We start from the raw sequence: 19,625 nt of genomic DNA, 5'->3' as shown, positions 1-19,625 counted from the left end.
TGAGGTCCCACCCCACCCCCATTCCTCTCATTTTAAAGAACTGGCATGGTTTGGGCTTATGGTGGGGGAAAGGGGGCTCTGTCATAGCTTTGTTACCACTCCCCTCAAAGTTCTGTAACAGAGTGGTAGATTAAAGATGGCCACAGATTCTTTGCTCTTTTTCACATTGAAAAGTGAATACTTTCCTTCGCCTTGAATCTGGACTGGCCTTAGTGACTTGCTTGATCAATAGAATGCGGCGTAAGTGACAGGCTGGGAGTTCTGAGACAATTTTATAAGAAGCTTTTTGACTTCCACACAGGCCCCTTGAAATGCTCTCTCTCTGGGAGCCCTGAGTTACTATGTCATTGCCTAAGACCACATAGCTGGAGAGGCCATGTGTCGGTCTTTCGGTAACTGTTCCAGTGGAGTTCAGCCTTCCAGCCGCCACCAGGCGCACCTGTGAGTGAAGCCATCTTGGGCCTCCAGACACCGCCCCTCCCCCAAGTATTACCAAGGGACTTCATATTGATGCCTCCTCGAACAGAAGAACAGCCCAGCCGAGCCTGGTTGGAATTCTTGACCTCTGAAATCACGATATGAGATGGTTGTTATTTTAAGCCACTAAGTTTTGAAGTAGTTCGTTAAGCAGGTAACCAGAACAAATAGTGATGTATTGATCTTTACACTTAAAAAGAGAATGAAGTAGGAAGAAAAAAAGGGTGGGCTGATCAGAGGAGTGGAATAGAAGGAGATCATAAATGCCTTGGACACAAATGAAAGATGGGCTAGGGATTTAGAAGACTTAGAGAAAGTTAAAAAAAAAAATCAGAGTCACAAATTTTTTATCAGGCTACTACTGTGATTTAGGGCTACACTCACAACTTGTCCCGACTTCTTAGGGATTCAGAGGGAAAAGAGCAGGAAAGTCTTGCCTCACGCAGATGCTGTGAACAGTAATGAATAAACATGACAAATAAAAATGCTTCAAATAAGACCTGAAAATGCTAAATATGTAAGGAGCAATCCTTGCACCTACTGAAAATCGTTCATCAGATGATTTCAAATTGAAGGCGTCTCAGGAGAAAATAACTTTGAAAACACAAACAGGCTTTTACTTTTTGTACTTTTATTGAAAAGGTACATTTAAAAAAATACACAGACATTTTACCATTTACAGATTGCAGATATAGATGCTCTAAAAGAGTTCACTCTGTTTTGTTGTTTTATGATACCTCTTGCCCCTGATACCACAAACATTCCAGTCTTGTTGATACCAGTTTAGAAAGGGGGGCATGGGAGCATGACCTGCAACATATTCGGTGAACAGAAAGACAAATTGTTCAATTATAAATTTTTTATCTCCTGTACATTATTGCATTAGGGAGCCACAAAATTATGTAGCATCATTACAAATGAAACAGGTTAAAAATGAAAAAGATAATTACGTAGAAATACATGGATTCATTGTCTCCTTGCAGAATGCACAAGAGGTGCAAAAATGTGCAACTTAGGAAGCTCTTTTTTTCTGGTTGTATACATTTGCTTAGCAACTCAAACTAAAGTGAGGAAGCTACAAAATAAGTTAAACAAAAATAGCAAACAGGTAGTAATTATAGCTATGTTATATGGCTTTCTAGTTCTTTTAAATATTACCAAATAAAACGTGAAACAAAGAAAATACATTATCTTTTGTTCTCTTAAAGAGAAAATTCAAAGCTATTTTGCTTCCTAACATTTACACAGCAACTAAAAATGTTGAATTCAGACAAGAGATACAGAACTAGTACTACACAGGATACAACAGTACTTGGGTCTAAAACAGTACACAATCCCTGTCGACAAGAGTACACCAGAAAAGAAAACATTGTGATCCGTTGGTAAGATGGTATCCACAAGTAAGCACTTGTGTTCATCTATTTTTGTTCCACACTAGAATGTGCCCAGTTGGATTCCAGAGTTATTTACAGACGTGTGAGGAAGACCCTAGTTTTCAAGTCTGTCAGGAAAATATTCCTTATCGTTTTCTAAGCCAGATCACACCCATGGAAAAAGAGTCAGAGAATGGTATATAGATACATTGTTTTGTTTTGTTTTCTCACCGATACATTTGCAAGAAACCAATTATCTCAGATACACAGATCGAGTGGCGGGGGAGCGGGGAGAGGGACAGGGTGGGGGTAGGGAACAGGGGCGTAAAGCCTGGGCTGCTCAGATCCCTAACGGTGGGAGCGGTCCCTAAAAGCACTCTTGAGCCTAGTGATTTCTTAAGTCTTTGGAGTCGGGGCTGGGGTGGTGGCTGGGGGAGGCGGAGTTGGGGCCGCAACGCCAAGCGCTCCCGCCGCCGCCGCACCCCTCGGGCCCTCCCCCTGCAGCGGCCCGGGGCGCCGGCCGTCAGTAGGGCGCGAAGAGGATGGAGGCGGGCGTGGCGCGGATGGGCCCGTGGCCCGGCCGCAGCAGCGCGGGGGGGATGGCGGGCGCCTGGAAGAGCGACGCCGACGGTCGGGGCGGCAGCGACAGTGCCGACGACACCGCGGCCGCCGCCGCCAGGGGCGACGACAGGAAGGCCGGGGCCAAAGGCTTCATCATGTCTTTCTGGAATGCAAGTTTTGCCTAACGGAGGGAGAGAACCGGGAACGGGGTGGGGAGATGGTTTTCAATAAGCACCGCGGACATCTTTTCGCAACACAGACGTTAAGAAGTCAGCTTTTCAAGACCGTGACTCTCAAAAGTCAGGAAATTATTTTCACAAGGGTGGTTTTCAGAGGCTCTTGGCATATACCTTTGCTTTGATTTGTTTCCATTTCCACTCTTTTTCTGGTGGCCCTTGCCTATGGGCACTAGGAAGCGGGGGCGGGGGGGGGAGCCTCTCTGAATAGATACTAAAGCTATTTTGTGTCGCTTCTTCTCACAAAGAAAAAACAAACATACCCAGAAAGTTTCCTGCTTAGATAATGGAGCTCAATTTAAAATTCTGACTACTCGTAAACCACAGCGCAGCGTTGAGGTTTTGGGGGTGGGGGGGGAGTATGCCTGAGCCTACACTTGTCTCTGAAGAGCTGCACTGGGTGAAGTAACTGGGGTTCAGGACGTTAGGGACCTGTTAAGCGTCATGAAAACAAAGTCAGTGTGCACCTCTGTCTCTGGCCACCTTAGGAGTATTCCCTGAAAAACTGCAGCTAACTCAAATCTCTGTCGTTGGGAAGGATTGTAAGTGTGCTAGAAACGTTCTCTTTTTAAAGGAATCCCAAGGTGGAATCTTCTTGTAAAGTAAGAAATCAATCCTTAATTTCTCTTTTGCAATCAGGAGAAGCTTTGCACACTGGATTTGCTTAATGCAGGTAACACCTGCTTGCAGCATCAGATGGAGGCTTTGCAGAAGTTGGGAGCATTGCCTCCAGCTGGCCAATCCCGCTTCAACCTCAAATGGAATGCCACACTGGGCTAAGTCCCAGGGAGATTATGAAATCCATCCATCTGGGTATTTATATGACATCTATTGCTGGCGCCCCTGGGTATTTTTGCAAAGAAACTGAAAACAGCACATATTGAGAGCAGGTAGGACAGGCTGAATACCAACATGCCTGCTAAACAGGGAAAGAGAGAGTAATACAAACACCCACTTTACTTTCGCGGGGCGGGGGAGTGGAGAGGGAGGAGAGCTCTTTAGAAAGGAGGAGGGTATCAAATGGATGGAGTTTTGTTTTAGGAAAGCAAGCCCTCTTCCAGGTTCAACACATTCCAGGATTCCTCAGGATTACTTGGCTTTGTTCCTGAGCCTTTGTTTTTCTTTATATGCTAAAGAAGGTAGTCTTTGGAAAATGTCCTAGTACAGAGTAAGGTATTAGCTCTTAAAGAGGTTCAGTTTCTCTTCTCTAAAGCAGCTTCCTTCAGGGTGTCCTACAGCAGAGACTAAGCAGTTCCTTCTAAACTTCTGTCTATGAGGGCTATTGAAATTCAAAACCTTTCAGGACCAGTTAGTCCCTAGGCCCTCCTAACCCACAGTCCCTGCCCAAGCCAGGAAGGTAGACCCATGAAACAAGTGAGCAGGTGAGGCGAACTTACTGCTAAAATGCTTGGGCTCCGCTGGAGTTTATTGTAAGGGCTGTATTTCGGCTTCAGTGGTTTCCCTGCAACTCGATCCTTATGCCTTCGGCTAGAAATGTGCTGAAAAAAGTTTGATGCATTAGCTGAATCTGAATGTGAGCTTTACTCCATGTAAAATGTATTTCCTAGATAGAGGTAGCGGGTTGCTCCATTCCCAGTTCTGGGTCCACAGTTACAAGGTGGTGAGGATTAGATCACCGCGCTCTCAAAATTCAGACTTGCTCCCCGCTCAGTTCTGATGCCTCTCTTCCTTTCCTTTCTCTGTAGTACTTACCCAGCTTTGCCTGTTGTTACCATCGTGACTGATGAGTCTGTCTCCCTAACCAGATTTTGGTCTTTGAAAGACGGGCTGAACATCTTGTCTCCCAGAAGTTCCTGCTCGACTGACTACAAGCTGCAGGTTGAACGCTGTGCTCGCCTAGCCCAGAACCATCATATAGATTAGATACACAAGCCAGTGGTTGATGAGGGAGCAGAAGGCTAGCTGAGGACGAAGCAGAAGCTGACACCCTACACCCTCCCCGCCCGATGTGATATATGTGACATTCCTCAGGCACTCCTGGCTGCCCTAAAGGAAAAACAGGTGGTTAACTGATCGAGATCACGGTCCTGCAGGACAGGAGTTTCCCTCAGTTTACAAATGTCCTAGTGATTTACAAGGAAGGAGCTTTCTTATCAATAGCCTAACTTCCAGAGACCCAGAACTCAGTTTCCGGAAGCCCTAACATCACCCTCCCCTCCATAAAATAAAGGGAGGCCGAGGCAGATGGAAGTGTAAATAAAATTGAATTTCTTTTTGAACCTGAAGCCCATTGACAAGGACGTGTGATAGGAGGAATGTAACATTCCTCCCGGAAACTCCCAGCGGTCTTCCTGTTAGTGCCTCATTAAAGGGAAAAACAGCCTTGGCTTGACAATCAATAACCAGGCCTCCAGTATCCTGAGAGCCTTCTTTAGCATATGACAATCCTTCTGGACACCCCCTTTGTCCTCACCTCCCCAACTCCTGAGTATATAATCAGCCACGCCTCACAGCCCGGTGCAGCAGCTCATTCTGCTCACGGGTCCTGTCCCTGGGCTTTAATAAACCACCATTTTGCAACAAAGACATCTCAAGAATTCTTTCTTGGTCATCCGCTCCAGACCTCACCCCACAGAACCTCACCTATAATCCAAAACTTCCTCAGTGGTGACCCAACAACAGTGAATACTAATTCAGGATACATTACCTGCTTGAGCTGAATTTCTGAATTAACATGAACATCACAGATTTCACAATGAAATGTCTTGTTCTGTAGTCCTGAGCCCTTACTGCCATTCTGCATCTTTAACCTTGATCCAGGTCTAGGATAGGACTTAATTGGACCAGCCCCATTACGAGCTTCAACCATGGTCTTGTGTTTAGATCCTAAGACAGAAAGAGACATACATTAAGTAAGTAGCTATTTAAGAAGTGAATAGATATATGAATAGCTCTCTGTTTTCTTATCTTTGAGAAGTTTATCTTCAGGCTGAATTTCTCATTGCTTTTTAAAAAAATAATTTTAATGCTGATTATAAACACTTTATTTATTAGAAACAATGACGTTGATTATTCAACACATTTTTGTGGTAAAAAATGGGAAAACATGAGTATATTATGGAGAAAATATGGAAAATATAGAGAAGCATAAGAAAGATTACCCTATATTTTCACCACTCAGAGATAATCGCTGTTATCATTTTAGTTTTCTTTTTCAGGTTTTGTTTTGTTTATATGCTAAAAAATACATATTTTCAAAATTGTGATCATACTAGTTAAATATCCTGAAAATTTCACACAGCAAACCATATACTTTTTTTTAATAGTTACATTTTAATGACTGAGTACTATATTCTCTCATGTTGGGTTACTCTAATGCATTCGACGTTTCCCTACTGAGGGACTTCTAAATTGTTTCTCTTTTTTTCTAAGTGTGTTGGAGTGAACATTGTGCATAGATATTTGTCTTCATCTCTGTCACTTCATCGTAATGAGTTTTGGGAAATATTAGTGCTTTTGAGAAAATAAAGAACAGAGTAAGTTTTATCTCCAATTTGCTTTAAACTTTTGCCTTGCTGTTTCCAAAATTATTATACCCTACTTTTCTTAAAATCATTGCTTTGAGTCAAAAAAGCAGAGAAGACACGGAACAAACCTAACGTCTGAACAACAAAGGATACGGTATTCTGCTGGGAAAAGTTGGGTTTTGTTATAAACACGATTTAAATTCAAATGATAGCTGCTAACCTGTGTTGTGTGCCTCTAGCTGTGACAGGGAGTTCACAGCCACTTTGCATAGTGAACAATACAGTAATTTTTTGGCTTTTTCTTCTTCTGATTCAGAAACAGTACCAGGAGCTCCGTTTGTGCTCTTCGAGGGAGAAGCAGCTGCCCCAGGTGGCAAGGGTGCTGTGCCAGATTTGAGGAGATAGGAGCCCCCTTCGGAGCCTGATGGCTGACTGCAACTGTTGACTTTTAGCTTCCCTTTATCTTCTAAGAGAGACGCAGAGAGATCATATTCAAGCTTCATGTACCGTATCAACACATGGAAAATTGACATAGAGGAATTACACATAGAAAATGGATTTCCGTATATAGTTTTAATCTCCAGCACAGATTTTAGTTCATTGAACTTGATTGAAAAAGAACTCCATGCCATCAGTTTCCAATATCAGTTCACCCCTAGATTATGATGACTTATGAAAAATGACTTTTTTTCTCCCACTGGTGGCAGGTAACTTTCTGAGATCTTTGAGTTGTAAATTATGTTCCAGGGAAGTTTTTCATGTATAGGAAAACCAACTTCTTTCCAATACGAGTACATGATATGATGGTAATGTGAAATAAGTCATTTGTCAATGGTGGTTTTATTTGACTATTCATGCTTTCATTATGACATGGACATGAAATTAAAATTCAATTTTTATACCAAGTTAGCATTTTAACTTTGAGGTACTGGGGTAGAGGTGAGGGAAGAAGCATGGTTAATTTGGGTTATGGTCAGTTAAGATTTTGCTGCTCTTTGAATGGCAAAGCAATTTATCTAAAATACAAGATGTGGGTGCCTGGGTGGCTCAGTCGTTAAGCATCTGCCTTCAGCTCAGGTCATGATCCCAGGGTCCTGGGATCGAGTCCCACATTGGGCTCCCTGCTCGGCAGGGTGCCTGCTTCTCCCTCTCCCACTCCCCCTGCTTGTGTGCCTGTTCTTGCTGTGTCTCTCTCTGTCAAATAAATAAAATAAATAAATAAATAAATAAATAAATAAAAATACAAGATGCAAAGATTTCATTCATTATACTTATGACTACCAGTCTAAATTGTAAGTTTTTTTTTTTCAAGTAAGCTCTACCCCCAACATGGGGCTCAAACTCATGACCCTGAGCTCAAGAGTCACATGTTCTACCAGTTGAGCCAGCCAGGTGCCCTAAAATCTTAAGTTTTAAGTAATGACGTTAACCATAAGCACAATATGAGGATTAGCCAAATCATGTATAGACATCTTGGCATTTTGATCATGTAGCTACTAAATGTTCTAATTCTCAAGGCCCATGCTGCAAGCTATAAGGAGGCTCAGAGTGACTTTAACAGAATTTCACTCTTCAGGGTCCATTTGCTATTCAAGACAGGTTCTGTTCAGTGGCTCCTTTGGGAAAGAAACTGGAACTTCTTAGGCAACAGCCTAATCCATCACACATTTAAGCTGAGTAGAGCTGGTGCTCTCAGAAAATGTCTATTGATGTGCTGATAAAGTCTTATTAAGAGGGGAAGGAAATTAAAATTGAAAACTTATTTGTTAATTGTCCTAGCTAATTTGGAACTGTGTACCATGGGCCTGGATGACCAAAAGGGAAGGAGTGACTGGAAGAACTGCAACATGATAGTGTGTGTCTGTTCTGCAGATGGGGTGAAGCCAAAGGTTTCATATGCATCAAAAATAAAGGGAGATCATATTTCTACCTGTTTGATTTTGGGATCAACAGTTGATTTCCATCCCTTTTCCTGCATTGGATCCATCCAGGTCAAGACTAGCAGAGATTCTATAGATGAATTCCAGATCTGGATGGTGTTTGGAATAAATAAATGCTCAGATTCTTTTCTTATCCGTGGGTTTCACAATTTATATTCCTTTTCAGCAAGTTTATTAAAACTTCAGGATGCCATGAAGTATGATGGAAAAGGTCTTAGACTCTTACTAAACTGACTTCCATAGTATGAGAGAAGGAAATAAAATCAATCTTCTTAAATGGTAACAGTAAGTAAATTAGATTGAAGATTATTTCAGGCTTGGAAGTATCTCATCTATAAGGATCCCTCAGAGTGATTTTACAATATTATAGAACTCACAAAGCAGTGAAATCATTCAGTAATCTTAACATTTGCACCTACAGAATTACTCAGTTTCTTGTGATGGAACTCAAGTTGTTGCAGAGCAAAATCTTTACTTCAAGCATTTCATAAGATATTTCATACAAATTTCACCTAAAGAATCTGACCTGTTTTAGTCATTTACTCATTCTCTCTCTTATTCGTATTTATTTTATTGTCCCTTATATTGATCTCCCTCATATACTCTTATTTATATAGAATGTTACAATTTACAAAGTGCCATCACTTACATTATCTTATTATCTGTCACAACAAACTTGTGAAATAGGTTAAGGCTGAAAATAATTATTCCCATCTCAAAGATGAGAAAACTCAGGCTCATCAAAATTGAATAATGTCCCACAGATTAGTAGGTGGCATAAATGAGCATGAGGTTTTTCTCTAACTATTCACTGGGTAGTGTATTCATCTTCCTGCACAAAGGGTGGACTTCATGTGGCATTGACATTATAAAAGGCATACAGTGGTCACTGGAGATGTGATAAAGCTGTTGCTTTCTTTAGTTTTAAAGCATATTTGCCTTCAATGAAAATATCTAGCCTATTCAACAATCATCTGATTCAGAGAAGATGGACAGAATTATCTTTTTCTCTCTATTCCTATTTCTTTAAGAAAAATTAAACAGATTTCCTTTCCATATCTCCTTTTCAAAAGAGGTCATTTATTCATTAACAAATGAATATTAACAAGATGCTAATTGCTGACAATGTGCTAGACACTGAAGAGAATAGTAAATAAAGTAGGTATAGACTAAGAAAATATAAGTTTAGCAGGGAAAATGAGATAGTCACTCAGAGATCTCTCATTTATGACAGAAACGGGTAAGAGGCATGGGAGCATGGAGCAGGAAATGATTTCTTCTGGTTAGGAAGAGAGAGACATTTTCATAAAGGAAGTGATATTTTGGCCAGGTTTTGAAGGTCAGATTTAGACAAGCACAGGATGAGGTGAGAAGGAACAGGAAGTGAATGGTTAGAGGTGGAAACATGAGGAAATGCTTAGGTGTTAGAAAGCTTGGCGTTTGCTTGCTTAATACCTGCTAGCTCAGCACAGATGATGGCAACAGGTGTAACGAGAGATATTATTATAATGGTGAGTTGAATCAGAAGGTAGAGGATATCTTAAAACTTGTAAAATGGATACTAAGGGAGGCCATTTTCCTTTAAAAATATTAAGAGATATGGTATGTTTACATAAGTCATGTTTTACTTTTTATCCTCTAAATAAGCCAGAGTCTTAAGCTTTGTGAATACAGGGATAAATTTTGACCCTGAAAATGTGTAAATGGTCCCATCATATTTAGGAAATTCTGCCATTGGATTGATACTAGTTAGTCAATAAAGCAGATCCGAAAATCATCAATGCAATAATATATTTAAACTTTGGCATTCTTTCTGGATGTACAAATTCATAAGCTTCAAAGCTTAATTTTGTTATTTCTCATTTTAATGGCTTTATATTTTTATCAAAATCCATTCTGTTATTTTTCTTTTCTCGTTGGCATTTTTAAAAGCCTCCTTATTTTGTGTATTTGAAAGTTTAATGAATGTACTGTTTACTTCTGTTTCTTTTAATAAAGATGCATGTCATCTGGAACTTCTTCTGGTTAATGTGAATTCCATTTTCAAGTAGTCCCTCACCTAGTGTTAATTAGCAGGTCTTCTGACTGTCTTCATTATTTTCTGATTACTCAAACGCCTTTTTTTAGGTTTTATCCTACAAGACTTTGAAGCAAAATTTGCTTAGCTACATCAGAATTGTCCTTTGTAACAAATATCTGTAATTTACGCATCCAAGCGAATTTAATTCTTCAAAGTAGCTGTCGGGGAAGGTTCCACATTGATTTACTTATTTCCCAAAGTTCTAAGCATTTTGAAAACCTCCCATTTTGGAACTGTTTTCATATCTAGTTGATAAACTATGTGAAAGAAATCAGTCTTCAATATTTATTCGTCACAGTTATTTTTTACTCCAAAACTTTACTCAGATTAACCCACCTGTTCATCAAACTTTGCGCTATATTACTGAAAACACAGCTTCAGTGGACAAATAAGCTAACACAGAAGATGAAAAGAACATGCCAGGAGTTCTGGAAGCAGTTTCCAGAAACTAATCCTGTTGGTAACTAGAAGACTCATATCCATATATAGGTCTTAATTTAAAAAAACAATCAAAATAATATTATAACTACATTGTAGATCTTATGTTTCGAAGTAGAACTTTGGAACCTAAAATCCAATTTTTATGACTCCACTTACAAGATTACTCTCCAGTTTAATGTTACTAATGTAAGTTTTTTCTAACCAGGTTTTAATGATTTAATAACAGATACATATTTTATATAATAAACTTATGTTCAATGTAGAAAATAAAGTCATACAAAAAATTTTTAAAAATCACCCATGATTCCATCACCTAAAATAAACTTTTTCTGTAAAGCACCAGATGGTAAAAATACATTAAGCTTTTGTAGGCCATACTGTTTCTGTTGCAACTACTAAGCTTTTGCTATTATAGCAGGAAAGCAGCCACCAGCATGGTTGTGATCTAATAAAACGTTATTTACAAAAATAGGCAGAAGGCTAGCTTTAGCCCACACAGGTAGTAGTCTGTCAACACTTGACCTAGATTATTATAATGATAACTGTTACTTCATACTATTTACACAATAATATATGTGAATAGACAGAAACATGAGGTCACTAACATTTTTCAATTAGCAATAAATCAAGAATATCTTTCCATGTCAGTAAATGTAGAGTTGGATCATGATTTATAACATGATATTTACTTATATGGAGGTACTGTAATTTATTCAACTAATCTTCTTTGATATTTGGGTTATTTCTGTTTTGCACTTTTACCATGTTAAATAGATACAGAATGGGAGTTTGGTTGCCTCAGAATGAAGGATGCAAGCCCAAACTGAAAGCAATTGGCCATCAAGTATCTCAGCATCTTAGAGTAAGTCCCCAAGGAACCCTCCTGACACAAACGTGTAGCATTTCTAAGAGGTAGTAGAACTTATCCTGCTACCAACATCTTTTCATGCACTTCTCTAGCCTATCTAAGGATCAGAGGACTCACTGGCATCATGAGCTTCTGTCCTGGTTGGATGCTTCTGAATCTAGCCAAAGTAGTAAAACCAGAAGTGCATGTAAGAAGGGACACTGGCATTTCATTTCCCAGTCTGACAACTTCTGATCTTAGTCATCTGCCCCTCATACCAGGTGAAGTAGGGGAAAGGAAAGCTGGGGATAGATGAGCTGGACTAAGACAGGTCAGAAGTTGAAGGACCTGTAATCTCAGTTTGGCATGTCAAGGTTGAACAAGTTTTCTTTGGGTCAATAGGACATCTTGAAAGGCGGTCAGGCTTGAGCCCTGTTACTGGTAACTGAAGAGAAGGCTGATCACCAGGACCCTGGCAGCAAGAGGCTGAGGAGTGGACTTCTCTGGTGGGGGGAGCTGTGGAAGGATTGGAAGAACCACATGAAGACTTTACACATGGTCCTCCAGAGAGAGACAGCATCTGGACACCTGCCACGCAGAGGGCATCAATGACTGTCATTAAGTACAAAAACATTTGCCCTTTCTTCTCTAATTTCCCCCCCATCCCTAACAATTGGAAAGGGCAAGCACTAGAGATTATAGGATAGGGAAGAAGGGAAGAGCAGACTATGCGCCGTCTCGTGGTCCAACCTAAGCCAGGAAGAAGGCAGTGTTCAGTTGGATAAGAGCCTAAAGTTTCCATAAGACCAGACTTTCTGATATCTGATGTCTCTGAGGAATGAGAAAGTACATAAAGTTTAATGAATTTATACATATGCATGCATTTGTTGAAACAGAAGATATAAGACATGTAGGAAATACAAGATGCAAGATACTGATACATAAGATAAAAGGCTACAGATGTTTCCACCATCCTAGAGGGCTCCCCTGAACCTCCAATCGGTTGATACTCCCTCTCCCTCCAAGGTAACCACCTTCCTCATCTCTATCAACTTAGATCAGTTTTGCCTATTTTTGAACTTCATAGAAGTGTAATCACACAACATGTATTCTTTTGTGTATGGCTTCTTTCACTCAACATTATGTCTATAAGATTCATCCATGTTGCTGTACATAGAACTTCGTTTCTAAGAGCTGAAGAGTATTCCATTGTATGACTATGCCACCACTTATTTACTATTGATAAACATTTGGAATATTTTCAGTTTTGGGCTATTTTGAATAATGCTACTATAAACATTCTTATATGTATTTTTGGTAGACATAAATACTCATTTATGGTCAATGTATATGCATGGGAGTGGAATTGCTGGGCCATTACATATATAGATCTATCTATCTATCATCTATCTCTATCGAGCTTTAGTAGATTCTAAAGACAGTTTTCCAAAATCCTTGTGATTTATATTCCTACCAGCAGTGTGTGAGAATTCCAGCTGTTGTACCCCCTCCCCAACACATGGTATCAGTACTATCAGTCCTCTTGGGTTTAGCCATTCAGGTGGAGCTGTGGTGGTGTCTCACTGAGGTTTTCATTTGTATTTCCCTACTGACTAATGGTATTGAACACCTTTGCCTATTTTTATTGGCCAATTATATACCTTCTTTTGTGAAGTGCTTGGTCAAATCTTTTGCTGTTGTTGTTGTTGTTTTTTAACTTGAGAAAAGTGCTCAGGAAACCAAGGCCACAACTTTAACAGAATTGTTCTTTGTGCTTTCTGAGGTCACTGAAATATACTGCTTGTCACTTCTTTGTACAATTAAATTTTCCTTTTTATATTTAATATTTCGCTAAAAAGAATTAGCAACAGAGGCATGCAGGGAAAGGACCGCTGGTCATATTCTTTCCTGTATTCATGAGTACCTTGTCCGGCATCTCATTTGTATTCCAAAAAACAAAGCAATGCCTCATTACTGCTTACCACTCATTAAATCAAGTTAGCTCACTTTGATAAGGAATTCTGAAAACATTCTCCTCTGTTTTATCTTCCCACTTTCTAAATAATGAGAAATTAATGGGTGTCAGTCACAGTACATACTTCCTTACTAGTTGTGCAGTCTTGTGAGAAGTGAAGCTAAAAAGCCCATGGGGTTCTGTATCAGACCAAAAAAAAAAAACCCAAAAACAAAAAAACCCAACCCCCTAGAACACTGCAAACCTGTATGCTTGTTGATTGGTGTGCTGTGGAAGACTTCCTAACCCTTTGCTTCATTTGTCCCTTCCTTAGCTACATACTTGACACAGTAAAAGTGACGGAAACCACCAACTGATGACAGATATTTTAAAGTTTAAAGTGGAATTGCATTCAGACAGTTAATGGACTTGGGCGGGGGGAAAGGCAGCAGCACGCAAGCTGCAAGATGAATAAGCCAATTTGGTACCTTGGCGTTCTTTGCAAAACAAAATGTAATAAGAGATGTACAGATGTATAGAGCATCACTATATTGGTGGATGCACAAAGAAAGGGGCATTCATTTCTAGTATTAACAGGTCTGCCCCCGTCTAAAGGAGCAGGAAGAAAAGACCAACATTGCAGATAATGATCAGATACAACAGTCAGTTACCCCCTTTTATTTATTAGATGTTTTCCTGAAAGGCATGTGCAAAAAGATCTTGGAAAATTTGTTAATAATTTGAATGCACTATTTAAAAGAGTTTTTTTTTTTCAAATTTAAATTTTACTTAGTTAACATACAGTGCAATATTGGTTTCTGGAGTAGAATTCAGTGAGTCATCACTTACAAACAACACCCAGTGCTCATCACAAGTGCCCTCCTTAATCCCCATCACCCATCTAGCTCACCCCCACCTGCCTCCCTCTATCAACCCTCAGTTTGTTGTCTATTGTTAACAGTCTCTTATGGTTTGTTTCCCTCTCTCCTTTTCTTTTTTTTTAAGAGTTTTTTTTTTTTTTGAAAGAATGGCTCTCTTGGCAATGCAATAACCACATATCCTTATTTTAAAATTTTATAATCTTACAGATTAGATTTGCTTAAATTAGAAACATATATAGTGAAAACTTATATATCTGAAGAACAGGTCAATAAATCTGACAAACAAAGGGGGAAAAGGTGATTCTATAAGGGGAATAAACACAGTCAGTCGGCTTCCCCATGGAAAATCCGTCCTTCTTAAGTTCCCTACCAATATCACCAACCTCTCATTAGCAAATGTCTAGTGTCCTGTTTCTTACAGAAATGAGGAAGCTGGATGTGTTTGTCCCTGATGTTACATTTTCTTCTGTTTGCACCTATTTTCTTTACGTCTCTGAGAAAAAGGTATATGCTTCCACCTATCTATCTTTTACATTCCTTTTCTCTTTCCTATAGTGCTGGCTACTTTCTTTCTACTGGGTTCTTTCTTTCTGTTTACAAAATGCTGAAATTTCCTTGTTCCAAAAGTCATTCCCTGACTTGGTTCACTCCTGGAGGCTTCCCCTTGTCTTCCCTTTGGTGCAGAACTTGAAGTGGTCGTGTGAAGTGGCTCTTCTACTTCCTTTCTTCCTGTTTATCCTTACCCTCCTGCAAAACCAATGGTGTCTCTTCAGTCTTCTCTTGTACTGAGCCCAAGTTCCTTCTTGAAATGCTCTTCCCCCTTGATGTCGACAGACACTGGCCTTGCCTGGTTCTCCTTCAACCTCTACGACAGTCCGCCTCACCAGCTCCTATTCTTAGCCTGTCCCTAGTGTTGGCATTCCTCAAGATGACCCTCTTGTCCTCTTTCAGATGTGATATGGCCTAATCACTCTAATAACTTCTACCATATTGACATAGATTCCTAAATCCATAGGTGAAATCTCTACCTTCCTCACAGGTTCAAGATTCTTCCCCCCAATAGTCTGTGGAACAACTATTTTGGATGTTTCATGGGTATTTCAAACCCAACCTGGTACTGAATGAATGATCTCCACCTAGGAGACCTTCCAAGTAGTCCCCTTATCAATCAATGGCATTACTAGTTGTACATCAGAACTGTCAGCAATAACTCTCGAATTCTTCCTCTTGTACCTTCTATGTTTAACGAATGACCTAAATTTATCGATACTACTTTCTAAATATTCCTTTCATCAGCCTCATTCACTCTTTATCCACCAGACATTTCTTCAGCATCTACTATGTGCCGCCGCCTCATTTCAGGCTTTCATTCTCTTTAGATTACCACTGACCTTCTTTCTAGATCTTGCTACTTCTGGGCCCCAAGCCCACCTCCTCCCTCCTTTCCTTGCCTATGCTCTCATAATCCTCTTCATATAATTATATTTTGATCTTGCATTAACTATAATTTTTTTCCACAGTTAAAATTATTACCAGGGTAGAGAGATTCTTGAGTCCTGCAACAATGTCCTAATTCATCTTTGTGTCCCGTGTACAGAAAGCCATAGGTGGGCAATCAATATGTTAAAATAAGAAATGTTGAATTCAATGCAGTACCTTTTAGCCTCACAAGTAAAAATACTAGAAATTCACTGTTAATGGCTGAATCATAAAGTGAAATAAATATAGAGAGAACAGATTTTCGCTGTTAATTATGTAAAACACCTGTATCATTGTTGTTGAAGATATATGTAAGCAATCAATATTTAATGTCATTTGAGTTTGAAATAATTCTCTCAAAAATAGGTCTCCTTGACATGTACTAAGACAGAGTCATAACAACAAATACATTGTGCCTGGTCCAATGTTTTGATTTGATAAAATGAACAAACCTATAGATTTTATTATCTTCTTTATTAGGAATCCTATATAAGCTTACATAGAATCAATAAGGATGTACCTATGCCAGAAAAACCTAAAGCACATGTGAAAAAAAAATCATCAAAGTAGAGCCCATCCTCTTTGCAACTAAACTGATATCCTGTTTAGTTATAGCAAGGTTTCAATCATAGCAATACTGTGGGTCTTACATTTGGAGAGTCATCAGAGATTTGTAGCTTAACAACCCATTCTGGCAATGTTGTAAGCAGTCATTAACAAATAACAGCACAGTATATTCATTTGAGTTACCAACAGTTACATGATTGATATATTTATGCAATAATATTCTTTAAGAAATTCCAAGTATTATGACTTATGCCACTATTTAATTTTTTACGACTTATGCCACTATTTAATTTTCTCCACCCTTTTAGGTAATAGATGTCTATTACTGAAGGTGTCATTTTACAGGCTTTGTATCTTAGTGATGATACCACTCACAGCCTACCCAGATCCCCAAGGCACATAACCTTTATGCCACGTGGCCCGAGATTGACCCAGAACATTTGGAGTCCTCTAGACACAATTTAGCTACTTCCAGCTAGATTCCTCATTTAGATTTGATCTAATTCCTGATGTCCTCAAGCATTACCCAGCATAGTGTGGGCCAGTTTATCTCACAACACCTACTAGGTTAGTCATCTTGTTTTATTAGTCACAGGACTTCTTGTTGGAAAATGTCTGACCTCAATGCCTCACTTGAGGGTAAAACTGTTAAACAGCCTTTTGGAAACAGAAAGAGTTCTCTAAATAGCATATGCCATTTTGCAGATGTGGAAAACAAAACAGAGTACTTATATGACAAGCCCAGAGACACAAGTAGCCAAGGACAGACACGGAAATTAAAACTAGTTTTTAAAATTCTCAGAGCACTCAAATATCCTACATTGGGTCAACTGATGCTGGTGGGGCCCCTTCACATCTAATGCTACATTACCATGCCTCCAGCTAAATCCCGGAAACCCTGCCTCTTCAAGCACAGTTGATCACTGGGAAGCTTGCTAAATCCTAATTAACTATGTTTATGTCTGATTTTCATATCTTGGCCTTTAGACTAATCCTGGAAGCAGGGAAAATTATCTATAAAATTGACTCTTTACTGAATATGAATCTATATGTCCTTACTTTATTTTTTTAAAGATTTTATTTATTTGACAGAGAGAGAGAGCATGTGCAAGCAGGGGAGCAGCAGGCAGAGGGAGAGGGAGAAGCAGGCTTCCTGCTGAGCTGGGAGCCCGATGCGGGGCTCGATCCCAGGACCCTGGGATCATGACCTGAGCCGAAGGCAGATGCTTAACCGACTGAGCCACCCAGGTGCCCCTCTAGGTCCTTACTTTAAAAAAACAAAAAAGCTTATTTATTGGAAGTACGTTAGGACCCATGAAAGTTAGGTGACCGATTTTGTAAGTTCAAAACAGGTCCTGTACTGTCGTTTTCTGCCAGACTGTGGTCCAGAGTTAGGATATCCCGCTCTTTCCATTTGAAAGCCCCTGTCAGTTGGGGTCTGGCCACTGGGCTACACCCTGCAGTGATTCTGTGGTCCGATGAAATGGCAGTCATTGCCTAGCTCTGCATGACAATCGCCCCGTCGTCTTCATGCCACTTTGCTGAGGGGCAGAAGCTGCTGGTCTCACACTCAGATAAAACAGTGGCATCTCCAAGTAGCTCCCTGTTAAAAGCTGGTAGCCCACCTCTGTATGAATGAGTTGGCACGGATTCTAGTGAGCATGTCACTTTTCTAAGGGAGCACAAAAGAGGGCTTGTTTGCTAGAGCTGGAATCTAATGAACAGCTTTCTCCTGTTTTGTGTAGTTTTCCAACCATTTGACTTGTACAATAGAGAAATCATATTTCAACTTCTTCAGGTTGAAAAATTGCTCCTTTTCCTATTTGTCACTGAGAGATGTGAAACAGTTATTTCTGAGGCAGCTTTATTATGGAAAATAGAATAAGTAACTCCTGTCACTCAAATCAAGTCCCTCAGGGAGTAGGTCCAGTGATGATTCAAAGCCAGGACTAAGATTTAAAAACTAATTTTCTAGGTGGAATGAGGAGTAGGTTCTTTTCCTTCTAAATGAATGACCATTTACAGAGGAAACATGGGTTCACAAGGTATAAGGAAAAACATCTGAATTCTGCTCCTCCCATCTCTTCCCTCTCTAGATGCAGAATTTAGGGGTTAGCTTTGAAACTCCAGGTAGACTGACAAGGGAAAGGTCAGCCTGAGAGATAATGAGGGCACTGAGTCTTTCTTCATCTAAAAAATGTATCTTTATTTAATAGAGAAAATAAAAAAAACAAAAAACCATTACTTTCTTCAAACAAGCTCATTGCGTCAGGCTGCCCCTGGGAGATGGGTGTGGGCTGCCACTCTTTATGGACTGACTGGGTACTGCCTGTCCTAAGGAGACTACAGACATTCAGGGGCTGGAGTGCCCACGTGTAAGAAAACTACTAATCCTTTTAAAAATATACTGCTGCTAAAAGCCAATCATACTTTTACACTTTGGATCTAGCATTTGTGCCCAAATTCAATCTGCTGCTTTATTATGAAATTGCCCAAGGCAGCTTTTTCTTTTTTTTTTTTTAAGATTTTATTTATTTATTTGAGAGAGAGAGAATGAGAGATAGAGAGCACGAGAGGAAAGAGGGTCAGAGGGAGAAGCAGACTCCCTGCCGAGCAGGAAGCCCCATGCGGGACTTGATCCCGGGACTCCAGGATCATGACCTGAGCCAAAGGCAGTCGCTTAACCAACTGAGCCACCCAGGCGCCCAAAGGTGGCTTTTTCTTTAAGGCCTATGGGTTGCAGGAGAAAGTCTGTTGACCACAGAGAGTCTCCTTTAAAAAGTGATGTTAATTCAAGAGGCCTAGGCACCCAAAGGGCTGTCTAGAGGTTCTCATCATCTAGATCCCTTAGGAATATTGTGACATGGGGCCTTATGGCTACAAATTTCTTTCCCATCCTACCCACGCCCTGAGGTATATAAACTCATCTAGTCATTGGAAGTTATTATGCAAATAACAGTATGTGGAAATAGAGGGGAAAAAAAAAACCCATAAGCCTTCCACACTAAGCAGGAGTTTTTAACTGGGGGTTGGTCTATGGACTCCCAAGGGGCCTATGAGTTCACAGGATCCATGAACTTGGTGGCAAAAAAAAAAAAAAATCTTTATTTTCATTTATCTCTGATTGAAATTTAGCATTTCTTCAATTATAAAAGAAGGCAAAAAACACCAGCAGTCTTAACAGTACCTGCAACCTTGTCCACTAATAGAAACAAGATATTTTCATCAGATATTACAGTAGTCATAAAAAGCTTGAAACTCTGTTTATGCCTCACATTACTTCAAAATTATCGTCGATATT

At 39.8% G+C, this 19,625-nt stretch overlaps 1 protein-coding gene across 15 annotated transcripts in view; it reads right to left on the bottom strand.

Moving 5' to 3' along the window:
- Nucleotides 1-1,098: 1,098 nt before the first annotated feature.
- ZNF385B (zinc finger protein 385B) overlaps nucleotides 1,099-19,625 on the bottom strand; it is a 393,631-nt gene continuing 375,104 nt past the window's right edge. For 14 of the 15 annotated variants that reach the window (XM_073881855.1, XM_025887583.2, XM_073881835.1 and 11 more), the window contains 4 exons: nucleotides 6,356-6,601; nucleotides 5,316-5,494; nucleotides 4,045-4,146; nucleotides 1,099-2,592 (listed from right to left, as the gene is read on the bottom strand). In XM_073881855.1, the coding sequence (XP_073737956.1) occupies nucleotides 2,374-2,592; nucleotides 4,045-4,146; nucleotides 5,316-5,494; nucleotides 6,356-6,601 (746 nt within the window). In that variant the 3' untranslated portion in view covers nucleotides 1,099-2,373. The remainder of the gene's footprint in view (nucleotides 2,593-4,044; nucleotides 4,147-5,315; nucleotides 5,495-6,355; nucleotides 6,602-19,625) is intronic. The other variant, XM_073881836.1, reaches the window with a different exon arrangement.

Source organism: Callorhinus ursinus, unplaced genomic scaffold (genome assembly GCF_003265705.2).
Source record: "Callorhinus ursinus isolate GAN/ISIS: 27379988/994484 unplaced genomic scaffold, GSC_fseal_2.0 scaffold2, whole genome shotgun sequence".
Taxonomy (NCBI): domain Eukaryota; kingdom Metazoa; phylum Chordata; class Mammalia; order Carnivora; family Otariidae; genus Callorhinus; species Callorhinus ursinus.
The sequence above is the reverse complement of the archived record's forward strand: the minus strand, read 5'-3'. Positions and strand labels throughout refer to the sequence as shown.